At 38.2% G+C, this 22,064-nt stretch overlaps 1 protein-coding gene across 2 annotated transcripts in view; it reads right to left on the bottom strand.

Moving 5' to 3' along the window:
* Window positions 1–968: 968 nt before the first annotated feature.
* The window catches only part of TRAK2 (trafficking protein, kinesin binding 2), a 28,259-nt gene continuing 7,163 nt past the window's right edge, over window positions 969–22,064 (bottom strand). The window contains exons 3-17 of one of the 2 annotated variants that reach the window (XM_014954385.1): window positions 21,666–21,860; window positions 17,903–17,956; window positions 17,051–17,121; window positions 15,332–15,448; window positions 13,889–14,098; window positions 11,986–12,064; window positions 10,109–10,239; window positions 9,829–9,903; window positions 9,046–9,183; window positions 7,951–8,030; window positions 7,029–7,232; window positions 6,594–6,892; window positions 5,977–6,255; window positions 5,665–5,764; window positions 969–5,093 (exon numbers count right to left, since the gene is read on the bottom strand). In XM_014954385.1, the coding sequence (XP_014809871.1) occupies window positions 4,415–5,093; window positions 5,665–5,764; window positions 5,977–6,255; window positions 6,594–6,892; window positions 7,029–7,232; window positions 7,951–8,030; window positions 9,046–9,183; window positions 9,829–9,903; window positions 10,109–10,239; window positions 11,986–12,064; window positions 13,889–14,098; window positions 15,332–15,448; window positions 17,051–17,121; window positions 17,903–17,956; window positions 21,666–21,860 (2,711 nt within the window). In that variant the 3' untranslated portion in view covers window positions 969–4,414. The remainder of the gene's footprint in view (window positions 5,094–5,664; window positions 5,765–5,976; window positions 6,256–6,593; window positions 6,893–7,028; window positions 7,233–7,950; window positions 8,031–9,045; window positions 9,184–9,828; window positions 9,904–10,108; window positions 10,240–11,985; window positions 12,065–13,888; window positions 14,099–15,331; window positions 15,449–17,050; window positions 17,122–17,902; window positions 17,957–21,665; window positions 21,861–22,064) is intronic. The other variant, XM_014954386.1, reaches the window with a different exon arrangement.

The following is a 22,064-nucleotide window of genomic DNA, read 5'->3' as shown; positions in this document are numbered from 1 at the left end:
CCAGCTGTACTCCTCAGGCGTTTTAGGATGATAGCTGAAATCTGGAGTTCAACACAAACTTGTATGCTGCATTTTCTTTTCATACGCACCATGAACAGCTTTGATGCAGAGAGAGCACGTAGCCAGAAATCCCAACTCAACCAGTATCTAAGGTTCCTCTGTTGCCATTTAGCTGCCTCTGGCTGTAGTGCTTCTCCAGTGTGGGACGCACTTCTGTACCATCATTAGTTAAGCTGGTAACACACAAAACGGTCTAAGTTACCTACTTGCTAGTGAAAGAAACTTGGTCAACGTCAAAGAATTTGGTACCTCTGTGCCAAGAGAACTTCAGTGAGACCTACACAAAGGCAGTACTCTTCGAGGGTAAGTAGCTTGGTTTCAATCTCTGCCCCCACTTTGTCACAAATATAGAGGGCTCACATAACATTAGCCACTGAGATGGAAAAACAACAGTGTACAGCTGTTGTATACACTGTTGTATAACAACAGTGTTGTCCAACGCTATAATGCCAGAGGAACATACTAGCTGCTGTAAAATAGCAGGAGGAAAAAAACCCCAAACCACCCCACACACCAAAAAAACCCCAAAGTACCAGAACACATTCATTTAAAGTGAGGCTCACATTCAGATATTCTCTCTAGAGGTTGATGAGCTGTTCTTCATTTGTGCAGTTTTTCATTCCCAAGTACAAGGCTTGCCAAACTGCAGCAGCAGATGCTCTACAAGCATGCTGTTCTAGATTGAAGCTTTGCACATTTACTGCGCATCTGCCACCTGTAACTGCTTAGGTACAAACGCAGCAGCAAACAGCCCACCACAGCTGGGGCAAGTTTCTAAATCAATTTCTCCACTTCTACAGCCACCACTTGCACAGACACCAACTCACTAAGCTCGTCTACAGTATAACAATCACTAAATTTTAGTCAAAATAAGCCTAATTAGAACAAACCACACAAGATGACAAATATATTGAAAAATGGCATGTTACACATGTTTATTACCAAATTTACATTCCATTATGAAACAACAATAAGTGCAAAAAGCAGATGGAAAAAAACACCATGGAGTTCCCAGAATGTTCAAACACTGTGTGTCACCCCCTCATGTAACAGCCAAATGAGGCTCAAGCTCAATATTCTCCTTCCCTCTTCGCTACTGTTTGACTCCTGTAGACTTTTAACTTTATCAATCACAGGTATTTTGAGCATGCAGGCATCACTGAGTTTATCAAAAACAGTGAAACTAGAAAGCTATAAATTTGTGCTTGGTTTAAGCCAACCTTAATAAAGGTAGATACTATAAGAATTTCCTTCTGTCTCTTGCAACTTTCACAAGCATGAGTAAGTCCTTTCTAGCATCTGTTTTTGTCTCAAACCTGCAAGATTATCAGAACCTTTCTGAAATGTAGTTCTTCATTCCTTCTTGTTCTACCTCCCGCTCAACTAAATCACATTTGTGCAGAATCAAAAGCTCTTGTGCAGGACCTCAGCTATCTTAGTCATGCAAGTCCATCTCCTCTCTATGGGAAGCAACAGAAGCCAAATCAGTTCCTAGAACGATGGCAACTTTTAATATGTTCTCAGAAACAACTGTTACTCAGAAAAGTTTGTCTTCTAGGTTTTGGCACAAAATAGTAAACCTGGAAGAAGTACCGATTTTCCCTGTTGCTGCAAGCTAGGCACATATGTACAAAATGCACATGACCCTCCAAAGGTCTAAATGCACCACAATTTCAACAATGCTGCACCACAGGCTCAACCAACCAGATGAAGATGCAAATACAACAGTATACAGATCCTTCCATTTTCTCCTTGCCTTGTGTAAAGTATCTGATGCTACATCATCCTACAGAAAACAAACAAACCTCTCGACATACCTACAGTATTGTTTGAACTGAACCAGTTTATACGGTTGGGCTATGGAATATGGAAGCTTCCCAAAGAGAAACATGCATTTAATTAATGTGCTTTTAGATTAATTTTAACTGAAACCTGGTCTGCTAAAGGAATTCTGATTTCGCTGATTTGCTACTTCTGCTGATAACACACAGAATGACCCAATGGCTAGCATTATCTAACGAAGCTAGTTAGAAGCACAGTGTAACACCTTCAAAAATTTATCTGTAACGTACATGTATTCCTATAATAAACACACATAAAAATGGACATACTTTTGACATGCTATACACTTCTCTGTTGACACCAAACTGTCTAATCTTTAGTTAACTCATTCCTGTTGTTTCCCGAGAAGTTACAAATACGCAGCAGACGTACCCGTCTCAGTTCACTGGAGAGAAAAATTCCCTCCCCCAACTCCTTTCACTCTTACCTTATTTAGCTAGGCAAGACCCCACGCACAGCTAAGTACGTACAAACATAAATACTTACATGATAAAATTAAATATTTTTCATTTAAAAACCAAAATTAACCCGTATATAGTATTTTAAATAAAATTCACCTTTTATAAGTGTAGTATTTTGCTTAGAGAGCAAAAGGCAACTCCAGGAATTCCTGAATATTTCTGTGCGCTGCTGACAGACGAGTTTCTGCTAAGAATCCCTGGGCAAGTTTGCAGTGGTTACTCCTTTTCCTTTTACAAAAAAAGACTGTTATATCAAAGAGTCACATCACAAGATCTATAGAACTGTAAAAGCAGAAAGGCCACGTTACAAATTTCCTATAAAGCGGGTTAAGAAGCTTTCTCTTCCTGCCCTACTCCACTCAACCCTGCAGCAACAAGGGTACCAATTACCATAGATGTGCCTTATGGCACATGCAAATCAGTGTAATTACACTGACACTTCTCACCACACACCCGCACAGGTAGTACCTATGTCCCACATACACTGTAACAAGCAAGGTAAACTTTGACCGTTTTATCTAATATGGGAATTAAACTTTAAAATAATTTAAAAACGTTGATAGGTACAATGAAAAATTACATAAAGATTAAGAACCTGTTCCTGTTCAGGTCACTAGTGAAGACTCATTCCTCTGAGGAATTTTGGGCAAACTTTTTTTCTTCTTTAAGTTACACTATAAATCTATTGTAGATTATTCACTTACGACTAGAACCTTGGGCAGGAAGGAATCATAAAAGCAGCATGGTCAGTAATATTTTGCTGATTATCACTCAGAAATCAGATTTCCAAAATGGACTTCTCTTTTGAGACGGAAAGTCTGCCTCAGCTTTGTTCAGAGTCAGGTTCAGAACCACTCTCCATCATCAAAACACAGGATTTCAATGCAGGCAATATTGATTTACGTTCATTAAAATGCTACAAAGAAGGCTAACTTTCATCTCCCCGTTTCTGGATATAGACAGGTAAATTTTGCTCTTCATGAAATCTTTTAAACAAAATCCTGCCTAAAATCAGAAATAAGTGAATGAAAGGCATGAAGTTCACTGCAGAACTCTCAAATATACATATCTACCTGTCAAGAGAAGAGTCAGGTTACTGAATTTCTGACACTTGTCTTGAAGTAAATGTTCTTCGCTTATGTCAAATAAAATAAACCCTGAATCAAGCACCTAGATTTTATTTCCTTTTGCAACACTGAAATGTGCCTGAGATTTTTTTGTGTGTGTGCAAAAATACACTCATTTACAAAGATGCAGAGCACACTTTGGAAAGACTTCTTAGCTTGAAGTTTTCAACCTAATACATACTTTCCTGCTTCTTAATTCTTATTCATTGCACCTTCCTCCGTGTGCTTCAGAAACTCTGGAAAGATATTAACTTCTGTTAATACCTCACTAGCACAACTGCACTCTTTTAAAATATAAATTCTAACCACCACTTTCTGTGTTCGTAAACAGAAGTATTGTTTTCTTACAAAGAGCTAAAGGTTCTCTCCCCTGCTTCCCAAAGTGGGGAGGAATTCAAAAGAGTACAGTTTCTGAAATGAAAAAGACAAGAATAAAAAAAGTAATCCAAGTTTTCATATTTGTTTGCTACAGAGAGGAACCTGGACCGATAATGCTGGTCAGATTGACAGTTATTTTAATACTATATTTAAATGATACAGCCTGACTGCTAACAACTAGTAAAATACTATGGTCATATGGTGGAAAAAAGTAGAACAGCATCTGCAAGACATTACTACAGTTTAAAAGGTTAAAAGACTGAGAATGTCTACAATGGGCTTTTATTTTTGCCTACATTAAGACAGATGCTGAAGGGGGTCTCAAAACTAAGCTTTGGTTTATTCTTTCCTATCTTCCACAAAAGCTGTCTTCCTCAAACCCAAGCCATGTTCTCTTTCTCCTTGATCCCAACACTTCTCTCTCTTCCATCTTTAACATGCACTCGCCTTCTCCAACTCTTCCGTAACACATCTAACAACACCTGTACTGGATGTTTGTCCCTCACAATATTTACTATGCCAGAAGTCAATCATTTTTCAGACCAGTCAGTCCTCCTTTAGGATACCCATTTTCGATGACTGTGTGGAAACTGGAGCTCCCAATGCTCCAATCATGGCTGGAAGACTCTGGTTTCTTCTCAGTCCAGCCATTAAGTTGCTACCTGCATTTAGAAAGACTGCTGAGTCCTGCCTCTGCAAGCTAACCTCTGGCCCCTGATGCTTTCTGTGGTCCTGTGTCTCCGGGGGCTTGATCACCCTGGCAATACCCAGCCTCTTCAGTCTGTCCACTAGGTTCATCTTCAGCTGGCCCACATCAGGAGCGTTTCGGGACGGCTTTAGGCCATACATTTCTTGCAAGAATGTTTCTGCTGGTCGAGAAGCCAGGAAATTTTCTGAGTGATGCACTCGAGGCTCAAATGGTGGAGGGGAAGGACAAGGTGAACGCGAGGGAGAATTTGGTGGAGTAGAAGGAATAGGGAGAGTTCGAGGGGGCTGTAGCAAAGGCATTTTTTCTAATATGGGGCTATCGTAAACCTTGGCAGAGATGCCTCGTTCTTGCAAAAGTTTAGCCAGGCTGCTCGTGCTGCTGAAGGTGGTAGTTGAATCTCTTCTGTTGGTGAGAAATTCCCCAATGCTAAGCCGGTAAGACACAGCTGGAGTGCTCACTACTGGGTTTCCAATACTGCTGCCAGCATTTCCAAGTGAAAATGGGGCACCCACAGAGCTGAAATAAAATAAAAATTCAAGAGAGAAGACGTACACATTAGCCACCTTTACACCTGCTCTGCACTATATTTGCCTTTCAGTACACAGAAGGCTCAAGAAAAAGTAAACTATTGCTATTAGCTGTGACAGTTTCAGTTTTAGTATATTCAGAATTATTATTCTGCAAATTATTTAGAAGGTACTAGGTTGACAGAGAGGTTTTGATGCAAGTACTAATTAATCTACTTTCTGCGGGCACCTATATCAACATAGATATCCCCTAATAACTTAGTTTAAAAAATTATGACGCAGTCAGAAAAAAAGAATTATGGCAGTATCAATTTCTTTTTTTTCAACAGGTGTTATGACACAAGGCATTTGCTATTTAAGAGCATAAATTTACTTCCTTTAAGATGCCCAAACCTGTTTTACCTCTCATTCTAGAGAATTTCAAGTTTCCCCTTTGTAATTACAACTATTTGTATGAATAACATCCAATCCTTGGTATTTTTTAAAACCATTTATCAGAAGCCAAAAAGCAACTGTTTAATCCTATGCAGCAACATTTAGGATGTCAGCAATCATCATACCTGGGAGTAACTTGAGTGACATCAGATGGATGAAGGATCCTACAGGTAGTAAAGGTAAACGTGGAATTTGTGGAAGACAGACACTTCCCTGGATTTGAGGCTGCAACGTGGAGAAAATGAGGGTAAAAATAAAGACAGATAAGGACTAATCAAAGCAAAGTTTAAGATAAGGTTATTATCACTGCTAATTTTTTTTTTTAAGTAAACAACAAAGACACCAAAGACAGCATTGTCTCAAGTTCAAATACTTTCCACTGAGAAAAAGACATTGAAAAAAAAAAAAGTGGAAAAACCACTAATCCTGCTTCTTACCAGTGAGTGGTACTGCTGCTGAAGTAATAGGTGGCAGAAAAATCCCTGCCACTGGCTTTGCCACTGGACATTTCTTTTCTTCTGCAAAGGGCTGTTGCACTTGAAATGTTATACCTCCTTCACCTTCTTCTTCATCATCCTCCTCCAAGTCAGAGATGTGGTACACAGTATCATCAGACAGAGGGGTAAAACCTTTTGTAACAACACCTGGTCTTGGGTCAAGAATGGTGCCTAGGTTGGGTCGAGCAAGCTGCTGCCAGTGAAAAAGGGTCTGAGATCCTGGTGTGAAAAAGACAGAAGTCTCAGAGAGCCACCACCTACTATTGTATTGAGCTACAAGAATTCCTGATCAAAACAACTCCAGCCAACTGGTGCTGCCACTGTGATACACGTGGTGCACTTGGAGCACAATGCCAAGAAAAAGTCTAACAATTAGCACCATACAAGAAAGCTAAGTAGAAAGTGATACTGATGAGATAGTTGGCATGTAGCCTATCAAATGCTACTACTTCTTCTTACTGCCTATCATACCTAGCTATACACACACCAACGATTTAGCTGGCAAATTAATGCAAAATCTTTTTCTGGCGATGAGAGAAGGAAGATCAGCCTCTTACCTTCAATGGGCTTGACAATTTGCAATTTTTCTGGTAGGAGGACACGGAGATTACTAGAGCTGGCAGAAAGATCTGTGAATTCTGAGTTTGTTCCCAGAGAAAAACAGCTTTCTGTCGGTGTACTACAGCCACTAGCCCCTCCTTTCTGCTCAGCCAGCAAATGCATTTTTCGCTCCCATTCCTCTTCAAAGAACTGCTTCTCACTCAGGTAGTTCTGACGACGAAGGGAGAGCCTGTGCAGAGCCATGACTAAGTCATTGTCTCCAGGGGTTCCTGGCTGGCCAGGATTGTGACTGTCCCTGTAAGAAACATCAAATCATAACAGATATTAAGACCACTGAAGTAACTATTTCTCTCTTACACAGCAAAGGCCCAGTCTGGATTAAGTTTTGAATCAGTTAGTTCAGAAAGAAGATAACAGACTGTATTTCCTACCTCAAATTCTTCTCAGAACTGCTCTCCTGGGTCGTCTGTGTGTGGGTCTCCAACTGGTGTACGCCAGACTGGAAAGGCTTTGCTGTCATAACAACACTTGACCTATTAGATCCAGGGATTGGCAATGGGGCAGGAAAGGAAGATGAGCGGCCACGAGTGACATTAGCAACCTTGACAGTGTCAAATACTCGTTTCTGTTGACCCCTGCAGAAAAGACAAGCAAACAAACGTGGTTTTCAGAAGCCTTTTGAAAAAGATGTAATAAAGAAGCAGCTCTAATATGACTTTCAAAAGTCTGCAGAGACCTGACTAAAAAGATTTAAGCCATAAAACCAGGATTGCCTAAGACACATTTTCAGTAGTACAACTCTCTTAAATATCAGAATTACCACTTACTTCAACCTGAGAGCTGAACCTCTATTGATAATCACTTGACAACATATAGGAACATGTATTTTACTTATTTAATTCGTATATACTTTCAGAAGCATATACCATATATTTAATTTATTACTTCTTGCTCTAAAGTAAGAGATCCAGGAACAGGTCTTCAGGGCTTTGGAAGCTGTTATCAGTCTTTCAGCTATAATTTCTATTTGCCTGAGAATTTTTCTATAAGCCTTAAAAGGGATAAAACTAGTGCTCTGCATCAGAGAATCTGCATACAAAATCTCATAAATTAAAGAATGAAACAATATCGTTTAGCAAATTCCCAACTTCCTCATAGAATCAAGTAAGAATACTAGGTTTGAAATTTGAAAAGATTACCAAATACTAAAAAGCCTTTTTTTAATTAAGTTATGTAGAAAAATTATTATAGAGGGAACATTCACATGAATAGATTTCCAGAAATCAGTTTCACCTTACTTAATACAAGCATATGGAAAAATAACAGAGTAGCACATAGAAATCTGAGACATACTTTTGCTTGGAGAGAACAGATTCATCACCCTGACTCAGTTCCCTCCTCATTGTCCCTTCAATTTCTGCTGCAAGGGAATCCTAGAGAAAAATGGAAACCAGAAAAGTTGACAAATTAGATTCAAGTCTTCCACCTGAAAATTTTAGCAGAAAACAGCTCTAAAAAAACCACTCAAAAAATCTCCATTTGTTTCCCTGGTATCAGTATGTTTCAGACAAACCCTTCAGTCTCTGAAGGAAGGGCACAGGGGGGCAGTTTTCCACCATAACTCCACCTATGTATGACCAGTATGGGTTCAGTTTTCATTAGCAACATCTGCCTTTTCTTGGTACTGTTTACATTGGTTTCTGAAGTTAAGCTCCAATTTTAAGACCACTTCCTACAAGGCCGAACACATACATGAGGGATTCTGTATATACAAAACAACCAGCCAAAACCTGACAAATTCCCAGCACAGCCCAGAATTTTTGAGAGTACAGTAATAAGAACATACCTGACACTAATAAGAGGAGGAAAATAAATGACTTTAACCCTTTTCCATTGGTTTAGTCATCTCTAGCAATTAGTCTAGGGTCATGCATTTCTGATGATGCTTAAAATTGAAGCATCCAATATAGATAAGGGTCCAAAATGATCATGTCCAAAGATAAAAGGGTCCAAAAAGATAATGTCCAAATAAGATAAGGACATAAAATTACATAAAGTAAGAAAAATACTCCCTGAACTCTGGAAAAGATGCTTTGTTTCTTAAAGAAACACTGTCAAGTTATAAAATTCACATCAACATTGAACAATATACTTGCACAACTGAGCACTAGCAGTATAACACACTAATTCCCGTATTTAACAAAAAAGGCATATAAAAAGGAAAAATAATGTTAGTATCACAATATGGCAAGTGAATGATTAGTTTCCTAACACATTAAATTCTCAATAGTGTACACATTAAAGGACTAAAACCATTACATCAGCTCCTTTGCCTACTACAGAATAGTTCCTGCTGTGGCTCCTGCATCGGTGGTTTTACTCATCTAGCTGTATGTTCCTACAGGCCATAGGTGCAGCAGTGTATGCCACACTGGAGGGATTTATTACCACAGGAAATGCTCCGCACGACTGGGAGTGGCAGCGACAAGCAACAGAGCTGGCTCTGCTGCGCAGCAACTTCACTTCTTCTTGAGATTCCTGCAGCATCCCTAGACACTCTGCATTCCGGTCTTGCAACTCATGTAGCTGAAAGAGAAGAGAGGACACCACATGATACCAGTAAGCTTCAAAGAAAATACAGAATTAAACTGAATTAGCTCCTACAGAAACCTGTACTGAGTGATTCAATACTGCAACATTTTTCCAACTGCACAGCACGTGCCAACCTCTGGAATGGACAATGGTCAGCATAGCACCCGCTATGCTTTTAGTGGTGAAGCATAAAGTCCACATTAAGACTTGAAAGACGAAAAGGTATAATAAAATCCAAAGGGAAATACATTGAAAAACTCTGGAAATAGAGTAACTGCTGATACAAAAGAAGCAAAAAAGAGAACTTCCTTGAAATCTAATGAGTGACAGTTTTGCTGATATAATCAGTAATTGTCACACTAAAATGGTCTTTTTCTCATAGCTACTAAGAATATAAGACCTCCCTGCTTGGAACACCTTCCTTGCTTTTCATATTCCTGTGAACTACGGAAATATTTGTGTAGACTTAAAAATAATTACTCTTTTCCTCCAATCATATGACTCCAATCACAATGAAAACTGAAACCCCCTATATAACTGTTGTGGTTTGGGCAATAGTTTCCATTCTCTCTTAGTTTTCCTTCTCTTGTATTGTATTCCAAACATTTATCTAAACATATATATAGAAGCCTTCAGTACCTCTGCTGTCAGTTGTCTCTGAGCATCTTTGGAAGCTTGTAAGTGAAGTTTCAGCTCCTCCTTTTCAATCACGTGCTGAAAGCACAAAAAGGTGCTCGTCATTTTCTCAGCCGATTTCCCTGAGAGTTGATCCTCTGCCATACCTTCCCAAAACAGCCACTCTCTTGCAGTGTGACCCCCTGGCTTGTGAGTCAGTTTTTACCCTCTGTAAGCACTGGCGTGCACATGCGAGTGCACACATACACACACGCGCACACACTCTCCATCAGCATTCCCTTACTTCTTTGAGTTTATGTTGAAGTTCAACAATCTGAGACAAGAGGGATGAGATCTCTTCCTGGTAGCGAACCAACTCCTCACTCTTCTCTGACAACTCCTCTGTTATTCTGGAAATTTGAGCATTTGTTTGCCCTACAAAACATAAAAGGAACTTAGTAGTGAGCTTTTCCCAACACATGACAAAAAACCATACCAAATCAAACCCAAAGCCCAGAAAAGATTACTGAAAGTCGACAACAATATGCAAAAAGGCCAATACCCTTAGGAAATAAATTCATAGTATATGAGACTAGGCCCCTTGGAACACCCATAAGGAAATGATAAAGAGAAATGGTGGGGAGGAGAAGGAGAAAGAGCATTAACTTCAAATGCAGGTGTAAAATACTAAAAGCTAAGTACGCAGAACCTGAAATACATATCACAGGTATGTGAAACCACTGTAATAAAATCCAAGGTGAGCTACTGTAAACGATTTCAAATGACATACTGGCTCATGACCAAGGCCAGATTTGGAATATGCTGAAGAAGTCAGACTGTGAATTGATCTTGTGATTAACTACCGCTCTCCATAAGCAAAGGCATTTTGTCAGACCTTGTCAAGCGTAACATACACCTATTCACCTCTTGACTCTGGTCACTCTCTTTTCCCCAAAAACCCATTGCATACAATTTCCAGTTTCTTTTTTATTCAAGCAAGCACTTCATCAAGTGAGATGACAAAGCAACTCAAAAAGCTGAAATATATTTATGCAGTTAGTATTGCTCGTATACTTGCTCTGAAAGCATAGTGAAGTCATAACAAAGTCTGATCAGTCTTTCATAAAGGTCATGCTACAAATTCAGTGGTTATTGTACCTCACCAATTTGCTGCAGAACAAGGTTCTGCCCACGGGCAAGTGGGCATTTAAGCTCACAGTCAGATACATTTTTACTGAAGACACAAATTTTAAAGCTGTAGACTAGATATCCTTTGGGAGAAGATTCCTTCTGTCAGTCTAAATTACTTAGCATGCCTATATAGAATTTGACAATACAGAACACACAGATACTCTCATCGAAGGAAAATAGGAGAGCTTCTATGAAATAACTTATATTTGCAAATTATATCTATTTTCTCAGAGAGAATGGAGTAAATTAACAACCAGCTATGTATCAATTCATAGTATTTTGTGGTCATCAAAATCAAGCAGCAACACAGTCTTCCTCTTGGAGGTTGTAAAAGAAAATATTTTAAAATATAAGCTTAAGGTTATTATGCACAAAGGAAGCGGTACACACCAAATGACTACAGATAAAAAATTGTACCACCGGGTTACACAATCACCACATAAGGAAAATGATTATTCCTTATTTTTTCAGAATACTCACATGCATTTGTATAATAATAGCTGCAACTCTTTGCAAACAAGTAGTCCCCAAAGGAAATACGGACAACTTGCCAATATAAATGCTTTGGCTTATAATACATATTTTAAAAATAAACTGTGTTCATAAATATATAGTAACTTAGAATAAGCATTTAAGAGTCTATGCACTGATACATTTCAATGTCACGTGTGCTGAGTACTCTATATAAGAAGTGTATTATGTTATTTTCCAATGTCTGTAGGCTTCAGTTTAGGAGCTTTATGAACATTGGATTTTGTGTTCATTTTCTCTCTCTAAACACAGTACACATACCTGAAGTTTAATGTCAGAGTGAAACTTGATGAAATACAGGACCAATTTTGAACTTGGGTAAGGAGCAAGGCTTGAATAATTGGTATAAATTACTGAATTTTTTTACTCATTTTTGCATTCAGGGATAACTAAGAATGTGTAGGTACTAGGTATCCCAAATACCATTTTACCATTGCAAGATAGACCTTAAATACTCACGGAGCTCTTTGACACAGTCATTGACCAGCTGCTGTTCCTTTTCTTCATATGTAATGGTTTCTGTCTTCAGATGGCAAGCCTTCAAGAAAATTATTGATATTCCAATTTCAGTTTATCTACACATATATTAACATTACAAATTTTTATTTCTGAAATTCTTGCAACTGAAGAGTCTCCTTTCTATCTATCTTTAAAATTTCTATGTATCTGGTCATACTTTCTAACCATTTTTTTCCACTGTTACCTGTTTCCCTGAATTGCACAGGTCCTTTAAGTGAAAGATATACAGGCACATGAGCAAAACCTCCTCTCTCATACCTCTAATAAAAAACCTGTTGCAAAAATATGTGATTTGGCAAGGAAAGTAAACCAACACAGTAATCAGAAGTAAACAATTGAATTTGCTTCAATCCTTCTTAAGGCAAAGAAATCTTGAAAACTGAATGATATTAGTCAAATCTTTTATGGCACCAAAAAGCTCTCAGTAGAACAGCTTTTCTCCGTATCCCCCAACTAGTCTATTTAGACTAAATTTTCTGGGCCAGAAAACAACATCGAGCATACTACATTTCCACTTTTGTTTCAATGGTGAGGATCATAATATTAAGCTTTGCACAGATAAGTCTATATTTGGAACTGTTTGCTTGTAAGAGACTCACTGTAAAACTCAGGTTTAAAGATTATCCAAGCAAGTAGAAGTACAGCTACAAGTGCAAGCAAACGCACCTCTTTACAAAATGCTGTCACATGAAAATAACTACAAAAGCAAATATAGGCTTGACATGATTGAGGCTATTTCAAGTCAGTGAAGGTCATGTTGTATCACAGAATGACAGCAGTCTCTTTTCACCTCCATGTTTTCACACAGATGTAGACTAAATCCCTGATCTGTAAAGTTCTGAAAATCATATATAGGATTAAGAGCATAATAAAAGCAGTCTAATCTTCTCTTTTTTCTCCTACAGAACTACTAAACCATCCATTTGGTCTTAGGCAGTTTTAGGAAGGATGTGCAGCTCAGGCTGAGTATTTTGGAGACAAAACGAGGGCAAGAGTATATTTTGTTCACATTACAGGAATCTAGCGTCTGTTGTATTGCTGTAACAAGCTTATATTGGGAAAGGCTCACATAAAAAAACAAACAAACAAACAAAAAACCCCCCACAATAATTAAAAACCACCTTTCTTGAAACCAACACCCCCCATTCCTTAAAAAATAACAGAAGAACCCACTTTTAACCAATCTCCTATTTTAAAAGTTCCACTCTCCACCTCTGAAGGAGAGACACTGCCATCTGTAGACTTCCAATTCTTGAAACCTTTGCTGTTGGTTCCATGACTTTTACAGCCATTATTTTGTCTGGCCGTTTAGTCTCTACCCTTGTAAAGGCACAGTGCCTGTATTCAGGTTTTATACACAATTAAAATACAGAGACTAATCACATAGTCAAAACTAAGTGTGTCTTTAAAAGAATTTGAGTAGAAGCTTATTAGCGCTTAGTATGGAATATAAACTGAAAAAAAATGTAAGGGCAACACTTACAAATTCCCAAATTCCCAAAACACTACTACTAATCCCAGTCAGATTTACATCAAAACAGGTTGCACAAGCTTGAGGGCCTGATGGGTCCAAGTACTTTTGCTGGGTGCTTATGTACGTTCCCATATTCTTTCACATACCATAGAGGCATAGAAGGACTACTAGAGGACTCAGAAGACAATGAGAAGTAGTGAAGGAAACAGCAGGATACAGCAGGTGGAGGGAAAGTGTTTGCCTATGATTTGTATGCACTGATACAAAATAGTCATATGCTTCAAGAGAAACCCAGATACTGGATTTTTTTAACCATTCTGATTTATTTCATATCCAGCATATATGGTATATACTGTAAGTCAGATATACCTTCGATCGGAGGGCAAGGTTCTCTTCTTCCAGCTCTCTGAGTTTATCTTGCAAAACATCCAGCTGCAACAGATCGTGGGATACATTGAAAGACTCATTGAAACGAAGTGGTGTGGAACAACTGGAATCTGTTTCACTCTCCTCTGAAGCAATCGAAACAATACGAAGCAGGTCATCCTTCTTTAACAGTTCATGCTGCAGCTGGTTAACCTATGACAAAAGAAGATCACCGGCTCGTGAAACGTACCTTAGCTACACAACATTATTTATGCAGCCTATTGGGACATCACTGCTCCAGTCTAAAATGAGATTTAAAAATAGCTCACAGGTTATGATTTGTTTATATTTGCACAGAAGATTCAAACTCTACTTATTTTATAGGAAGTTCACAAAATCAGATGTTTAACACCGCAAGACTGAAAATTCAAGATAACACAAGAATGGACAACAGAACATACTTTTTTAATAGTTTACTTCAAAATAATTTTCCATGTGCTTTGATATATGTTTATATTTTAACGTATCAACTATCATTTGGATTATGATCATTTTTCTGAACTGTAACTTCCTGGAGAAGAGGACTGATAGACATCTTTTGATATGTATAGACTAGTACCCCCAGTCCATACATTAAATGAACTGTAGGACAAATAGAAACAAGAGAAGAAACAGATCTCATTTAGATAAATTCTATTTTGCATATCTAAATGTTTATATGAATATATAAGTTTATGCTGTCCTACTTTTTATTACCAGCATGCTGTTTAATATAGGCAGCTGAATCCATTTCACTGTAACTTAGACTATATTTCCTGATCCCAGGGTTAAAAAACTTGGGATACTTTATTGTTTGTCAACTATTTAATTCTTCTTTTAAGAAAAAAAAACAACCAAAGAAAAGATTAGATCAAGAATCTGTGCTTAAAGGAAGATCGGGAGTGAAGCTCTTGAGCAGAATTCAGGTTTTGTTACATTTTACTTATTTATCTATTTATTCTTATTGTAAGTACCCCGTTAAGCGAACTCATTTTCTGGCTGTTTCCTCACCTCTGAAGTTGTTTTGTAGCAGGTCTTGCCAGATACCAGCTACTTATTTTGACTTAGATCACTAGATTCTTAGTTTAATGGTGGGATATCAGACTGATGGTCAAAACAAACACTTTGAAAATGCAACCCTGCTGTAGGTATATTATAACAATACTGAATGCTCTCATAATTTCTCAGTAATTACAATATGCAGTCTTCATAGTCAATTCTTGGCTTGAGAAAGCTGATTGAACAATGATAACTAGGAGAATAACATCTAAGTATACTTCTGTAGTTTGAAAGCAGCAATCACCTGCTTTCACAATGAAATAATATATTTCTATTAATCTTCTTACTGTCATCATAAAAAGAAAGAAAAAAAAAAAAAGAAAGAAAAAGAAAAAAAAAATTACTCACACGATCTAGAGTTTGTCCTAACTGTTCTTCTAGTGCTTCATTCTGTTCTGTCAACAGATGATTTCGTTTAAGGAGGGCTTGTCCAATTCGAGCTGCCAGTTCCAGGTCCCGATCTTTCTGCTCACAAAATGAGAACTAATGTCTACATTTCATCAGGTAAGGGTTAAACTCAGAGTAGTTATAGATTTTCACAGGATCACAGAATCACCGTGGTTGGAAGGGACCTCTGAGATCAAGTCCAACCTCAAAAAAAAAAACAAACAACAAAAAACCCCCAAAAAACCAAAACCAAAAACTAAAACAAAACCAACAAAACACAAAACACAACACCCCACCACAACACACCCACCCACAAACCAATAATCTTGGGCACTAAAGCATGCCCTGAAGAGCCATGTCTACACGTTTCTTAAATACCTCCAGGGATGGTGACTCCACCACCTCCCCGGGCAGGCTGTTCCAGTGCCTGACCACCCTCTCAGTAAAGTAATTCTTCCTAATATCTAATCTAAACCTCCCCTGCCGCAACTTCAGACCATCTCCTTTGGTCCTGTCATTACTCCCTTGGGAGAAGAAGCCAACACCCACCTCTCTACAACCTTCTTTCAGGTAGTTGTAGAGGGCAATGAGGTCTCCCCTCAGCCTGCTCTTCTCCAAACTAAACATACCCAGTTCCCTCAGCCTCTCCTCATAGGACTTGTTCTCTAGACCCCTCACTAGCTTGGTGGGTCTCCTCTGGACATGCTCCAGCACTTCAATGCCCTTCCTGTAGTGAGGGGCCCAGAACTGAACACAGTTACTCAAGGGGAGGCCTCACCAGTGCCGAGTACAGAGGCACGATGACTTCCCTACTCCTGCTGGCCACACTATTCCTGATACAGGCCAGGATGCCGTTAGCCTTCTTGGCCACCTGGGCACGCTGCTGGCTCATGTTAAGCCGGCTGTCCACCAACATTCCTAGGTCTTTTTCTGCTGGGCAGCTTTCCAGCCACTCTTCCCCAAGCCTGTAGCGTTGCTTGGGGCTGTTGTGACCGAAATGCAGGACCCGGCACTTGGCCTTATTAAACCTCATCCCATTGGCCTTGGCCCATTGATCCAGTCTGGCCAGACCCCTATGTAGAGCCTTCCAACCCTGGGTTTTTTTCCTGGCTATTGTTTAATGCATCACCACTCTGAGATCCCCCTTCACCCTCAAATGGATCAACTTTGTTAGAACAATGATTAATACTTCATCATTTGGATCCAGAACACATCCATAAATGTGTTTCTTGATAAATCACATTCTCTTCCACAGTCATTTGCAGTAACAGGGGGAGAGGAAAGCACCAAAGCTGGAGACAGTTTTGGGTTGAGCACTGAGGAGGTTATATGGGCTGTGTTGAATCATACAAAGAAGCCACATATACTTAGGCTTGTGGTCTTTCAAGTGACACTATCTACAGAACAGACTGCTTAACTTGATTAATGACGAGAGGGTAGAAGCAAAGGAGCAACAGGAAAGCTGTTTCTTTCTTAAACCTCACTGACTCCATGGGTGCCCACAGTTTTGCCAAATTTTGTTTCCAAGACAGTACAACAAAATGGGCAGCTTCTCATTTCTGTTTGATATGCAGCTCCTGAAGATAACTGAACCAAAACTTCCAGTAGCTGAACAAAACCCTTCCTCAAACATGTCCTCAAATATATTAACAGAGCATTACAGAGACTTAATAGCATTACCTCAGCCAACAGATGTTTGACCATGTCAGAATCACTGTAGGTTTTCTGCTCCACATTATCTGTGCCAAGAACTGAGAAGAGAAAAACATACTTACTGAGGTAGCTTAAGTACAAGACAACTGCTTCTCTAAACTTAGAAAGCTAAAAACTTAGAGGATGATGTTTATATACAAATACACTACTTAATTGATGAACTAGTGGGGGCTATGAAAATGCATCTTAACTTCAGGAAATAAGAAACAATGCTCATTTTCGGAGAGTGATACAAGGTATTAAACATTTCCAACTTTCAGCAGTATTACCTAAAACTTGAGGTGCTCGCTCATCCTTCAAATTTAGAAAAAGGAGAAAAATCTCTTAAGATCAACTTTTTGAATACAGTTAAGCTATTAAATCATCCAGCTTGGCGGGGTGAGAGAGAAGACTACATAGGAGCATACCAAAATATAGCTGAACACACCTGCTGACGTTACCCTTGAAACAAAATTCCCATTAGTGTGTGTGACAGCTACACACGGGAAGTGTGGAGACCCCAGAAAACATATTTATTAAGTGACTGATCATCTTAGAAACAGTTAAAAAGAAATGGGATAACGTATGTCTGCAATTTAGATGTAGTAGTAAGTCCTATCTTACTGATTGAGTGACTTTGAAGTTTGAAGAGCTTGTAAAACTATTTAAAAACTAAGAACAAGCAAGATTTGAAAAACAGGACTTAGTCAAGAATAAACGAAGCATGAAGAATGTTCAACAACCCTGAACAAAACACAGTGCTAAAACACAAAGCACTGGTGTGCTCTAGTTCTTGACCTGAGAAACAGAAGATTTTAGTACAGAAGAAAGCTTAGTTACCTTGAGCAAATTTGTGAGATCCAGCCAAGGAGGAGGAAGGCAGTTCAATAAGAGCTAGAGTGACAGAAAATGAAAGATATGGGGGAAAAAAAGAACAAAGAGGAGAAAGAATTAAAATGTAAAGAAATAGGTAATTTATTTGCATGCATTCACCACCACCAAAAATAAATGCATGTGTAAACATCTTTTTTACATCATTAAAAAATTCTTAGAACTTTTAAAGAACCATTTAAATATGAGTAACTTCAGAAGCAGATTTATACATCTCACTTGCAGGTGATGGATGTTTGTGCTTGCCCAAGTTCAATAGAAATCTGCTATTTTTGCTTTATGGAATCAGGGTCATGAAAATAAAGATGACAGCAATATAAATTTAACCAATATAGAAGTAACTCCTTCAACTGAAGGTGTAAGTTCATGTGTTTTGAAACTAATTCCATCATCACTGCACTGCAAAATGAGATTACTATAGATTTGATCTAAATCTATTTCTGAAGGTTTCCTTTACTCTTCTATCTTGTTCAAATCTGATTCATAGTCTGAATACACAGTGGTATTGGTTCTCAGTTTTTTTTCTTTGTTCTTGTTGCAGATTGCACACTTAGTTATGAGCCAGTGAAGTGCCAAGCCGAAGTGCACACTAACTTTATTTACTTATGATATATATGCTATGTATGTCCTTTACATACATAATGTCCACAATTAACCTGTTAAAACATAACACTAAGTCTATGCTAGGAACAAAACCAAGGTACATTTCAGTATAGAAAGAAATTTCCTGGAAAGACAAGAGAACAGAAAGAACAACACAGAAGAAAAAGGTTTACTGAACTGTTTCTCTTACAACTTACAGAAAAATAAATCTAACGCTTTTTATCAAGTAGATGACTAGGCATAAAAAGCCAACACATCTGTTCAAGTATTTAGGAGCTTTGAACTTACAGCAGTGGCATTTACTAACTGTATTTCTAAGCAGGGCAAAACCAGAAACTCTTCACAAAACCTAAAGTACCTATCTATGAACAGCATAACATGGATTTGGGAGGTCAATTTTACTGTACTGCTTGGTTGCTGATATTGGTTGCTGAGAGGGGACTCCAAACTCATCTGGCTTACTAGTATTTGGAAAGTTCACTGCACATATATAAGTGATTTTCAACCATTACAGGCAGACTACAACAGCCAGCTCTCCTGTGGTAACTGTTCCCACCAGGTGATTTCAATTTAAAAGTTTCTACCCAGTACTAAGTCACCTTAATAAAGATTTACACTAGTGACATACAAGGTTACTCAGCTACGTAGGTTTCTAAAATCAAAAGCAAATATATTTTCTCTGATAAATGAAATCACAGAACTAACAGCTTTGAAACTTAGCTCTATACAACCTTTGTCATTTTCTCAATGTACAAGATCAAAATTATACACAATTTGTTATAATTATGTCTTGTGAACATGCAAATGTGCAATCTCTCCTCACTCACCTTGCCAAGCAAAAGCTGCAAGAAACTCTTCATTTTGGTTAATATTCTTGTTATGTTGTGCCATGTCTCTTTATTCACACATACAAAGTAGTTCCAAAGACAAATACTTTGTAATTCAGGGCTTCTTATGCTACCACACTTGAAGCAGAAAATATTCTTTCACCTCACTGAAAACACTGTCAGTGGAAACTCACCTGGTCATCAGATATAATATGCAGCAACCATAAAAATATGCAGCAACCATAAAAAGAGGAGGAGCTCAAAGTGCAGTGACCTTTTGTTTTGTTTTGGGTTTTTTTTTACCTTGGATGTCAACTACAAATTCACTCAAACCATAAGTTTAGCATTCTCTTTAGGAAAAAGTTATAAAAATCTTTCCATATATATATATAGGGAAGGTGAGATATACACATAAAAATGAGAAGTTACACTTCAAGAGCATAATTGTCACATTTATTCCCAATTCTAGTCAAGAGAAATAAGCACACAAATTTTACCTAACATTCTATTCAGCAATTATTACAACTAGATCTTGATTTATATCCATATTTGTCTGGGACCTTCCCAGTATCTCCCTCTAAGTTCCTGGGCTCAAAAAAGCTAGTATGATGAAAAGCTACATTCAATCTCTTTGGACAACTTCTAGGAAAAACATAAACCTATTTAATTTGAGTTCACATATGACTCAGCAGTTACAACAGAGTTCTTAAATGTTAGAATTAGTTTCGTATGTTATGCCTATCAGTTCTATTCTAACTTAGTGTCAGTCATTGTTACAGCTCATTTTTGAGAATGTCAAGAAAGCATCTATGGCAAGTGTTCAAAAAGCTCCCACAATCAGTTTATTATTTTCACAGGACACTTTCTATAGTTAAAAAGAACTCACTGGGTGAATGAGGAAGACACCACTTTCTGAAGTACCCTGACAACCAAATAATACGTAACTGTCTTCATTAAAACATTGTTGATAATCCCCCTCCATCTCACTGCAGTCTGCAAATGCAGGCTCACACTGACTGAAATTCCTCCTCTCTGAGCCCTGTGCTTCATCTCACTGAAACTCCAGATGCTGACTGGAGAGCTTCAGCAGAGCTACATTTGATGTAAAGTTCCTTTCAGCACTGACAGACTCTGATCCCACCTCTTTATAATTAAAACTAGGGAAAGTACACACCCATTGATGACACAACTGCTTCAACTGAATTACGAAAGGGTTCACTCAACTAACAAATCATTTATGCTTGCAATATTATTATCAGAAACAGACCAAGCAATAAACATTAAGCGGCCCTACAAATGCTTTCCACAGTTAAAAGAATTCTAACTGATAACAAGATTGCTTTAAATTGTTGAGTACTGCATTTTTAGGAGATAATATTTTACTTTTACTTACTCATTTGCTATTACACCCTGGGTGGAGGCTTAAAGCACAAACAAGACAAAAAGCCTTTCAGAGTGGTGGTATGTACACCATGCAGAGGTGGCACGTACAAGGAAGAGGTAATCATTACAGATTGTATAGAAATACCAAGTTCACTCTCCCAAGTGGTTTGTTCCAACAGTTCCAATATATGGAAGAAACAGAACTTCCCAGTTTCTCTACAGAGATTACAAATCATTCTCCTCTTTACACATGAAAACACTTGAAACTACACACAAGCAAGTGTTCAGTTCTTTTGGCAGCCTTCTATACATTTGGTTTTTAACATACTAAAGGTTTCTTCATGTGATTGGAAGCTGTCCATTTTCTTTCTTATGATCTGCTAGGATTAAGGATAAGTTATATAGTATTCCGAAAACTGGAAGGCAGTGACCAACACTGGTCTAGTGCCCACCTATGTGGCATTCACACCATTTCTATCTCCAGAGAAACCATTAGCAGCATTTTAAAAGCAACACTGACACAAAACATCAGGACAAACATCATCAAAAGAACCACAGCGCCAATAACGTTCCTGAAAACAGAGCTGCTGCATATTCCATACCTCTCATATTACATCTCATCTAGTGCAATTCTAGATTCCTCTTTTCACTACCACATATTCCCACTTTTATCTCTATGTGAAATCTAATGTTCAGGCAGCCCTGGGATGTGCTAGGTCGGCCCGTAGAATTGCAGTGCTGAACTACAAGCACTTCCCCTGAACTCAGCTTTTTCTTTCACCTGTCCAAAGTTTTCTAGTTTTGAACACTTTATAATATTATAATAACATTCATTTTATATTTACAGCTTTCTCTTCAATAAAAGAAAAAAAAAATATCCTAGGCCCAAATATACTCACTCATGTAACGGAAGGGGTCCTCATCACGAACTGGAGAAGTGATTTCAGGAAGGTGGCCATGGCAGGCAGGGGACTGAATCCAGTCTTGATTTTCATACAGATACAGAGAGTCCACTCGTAACTTGTAATCTGGCAACTGTTCTTCTAACATGCTCACCAACTCTACCTCTGGAAGGTCCTCCGTGGAGCAGACATCTGAAAGTGAGTAAATGCCAGTAATAATACATTACTATTAAATATGACTTATATTTAATATTGCTACAGTAGTATACATTCTGTATACTATAAAATACTTTAAAAACATTCAGTAGATTTGAAAATAATTATTCCATACTGGAGAAATTCTCAGAATACTTATTGAATCAATACTTGATTTGTAAGTTCTTCATCCCCAGCTCA

This window comes from Calidris pugnax, unplaced genomic scaffold (assembly GCF_001431845.1).
Source record: "Calidris pugnax isolate Ruff unplaced genomic scaffold, ASM143184v1 scaffold103, whole genome shotgun sequence".
Lineage (NCBI taxonomy): Eukaryota > Metazoa > Chordata > Aves > Charadriiformes > Scolopacidae > Calidris > Calidris pugnax.
The sequence above is the reverse complement of the archived record's forward strand: the minus strand, read 5'-3'. Positions and strand labels throughout refer to the sequence as shown.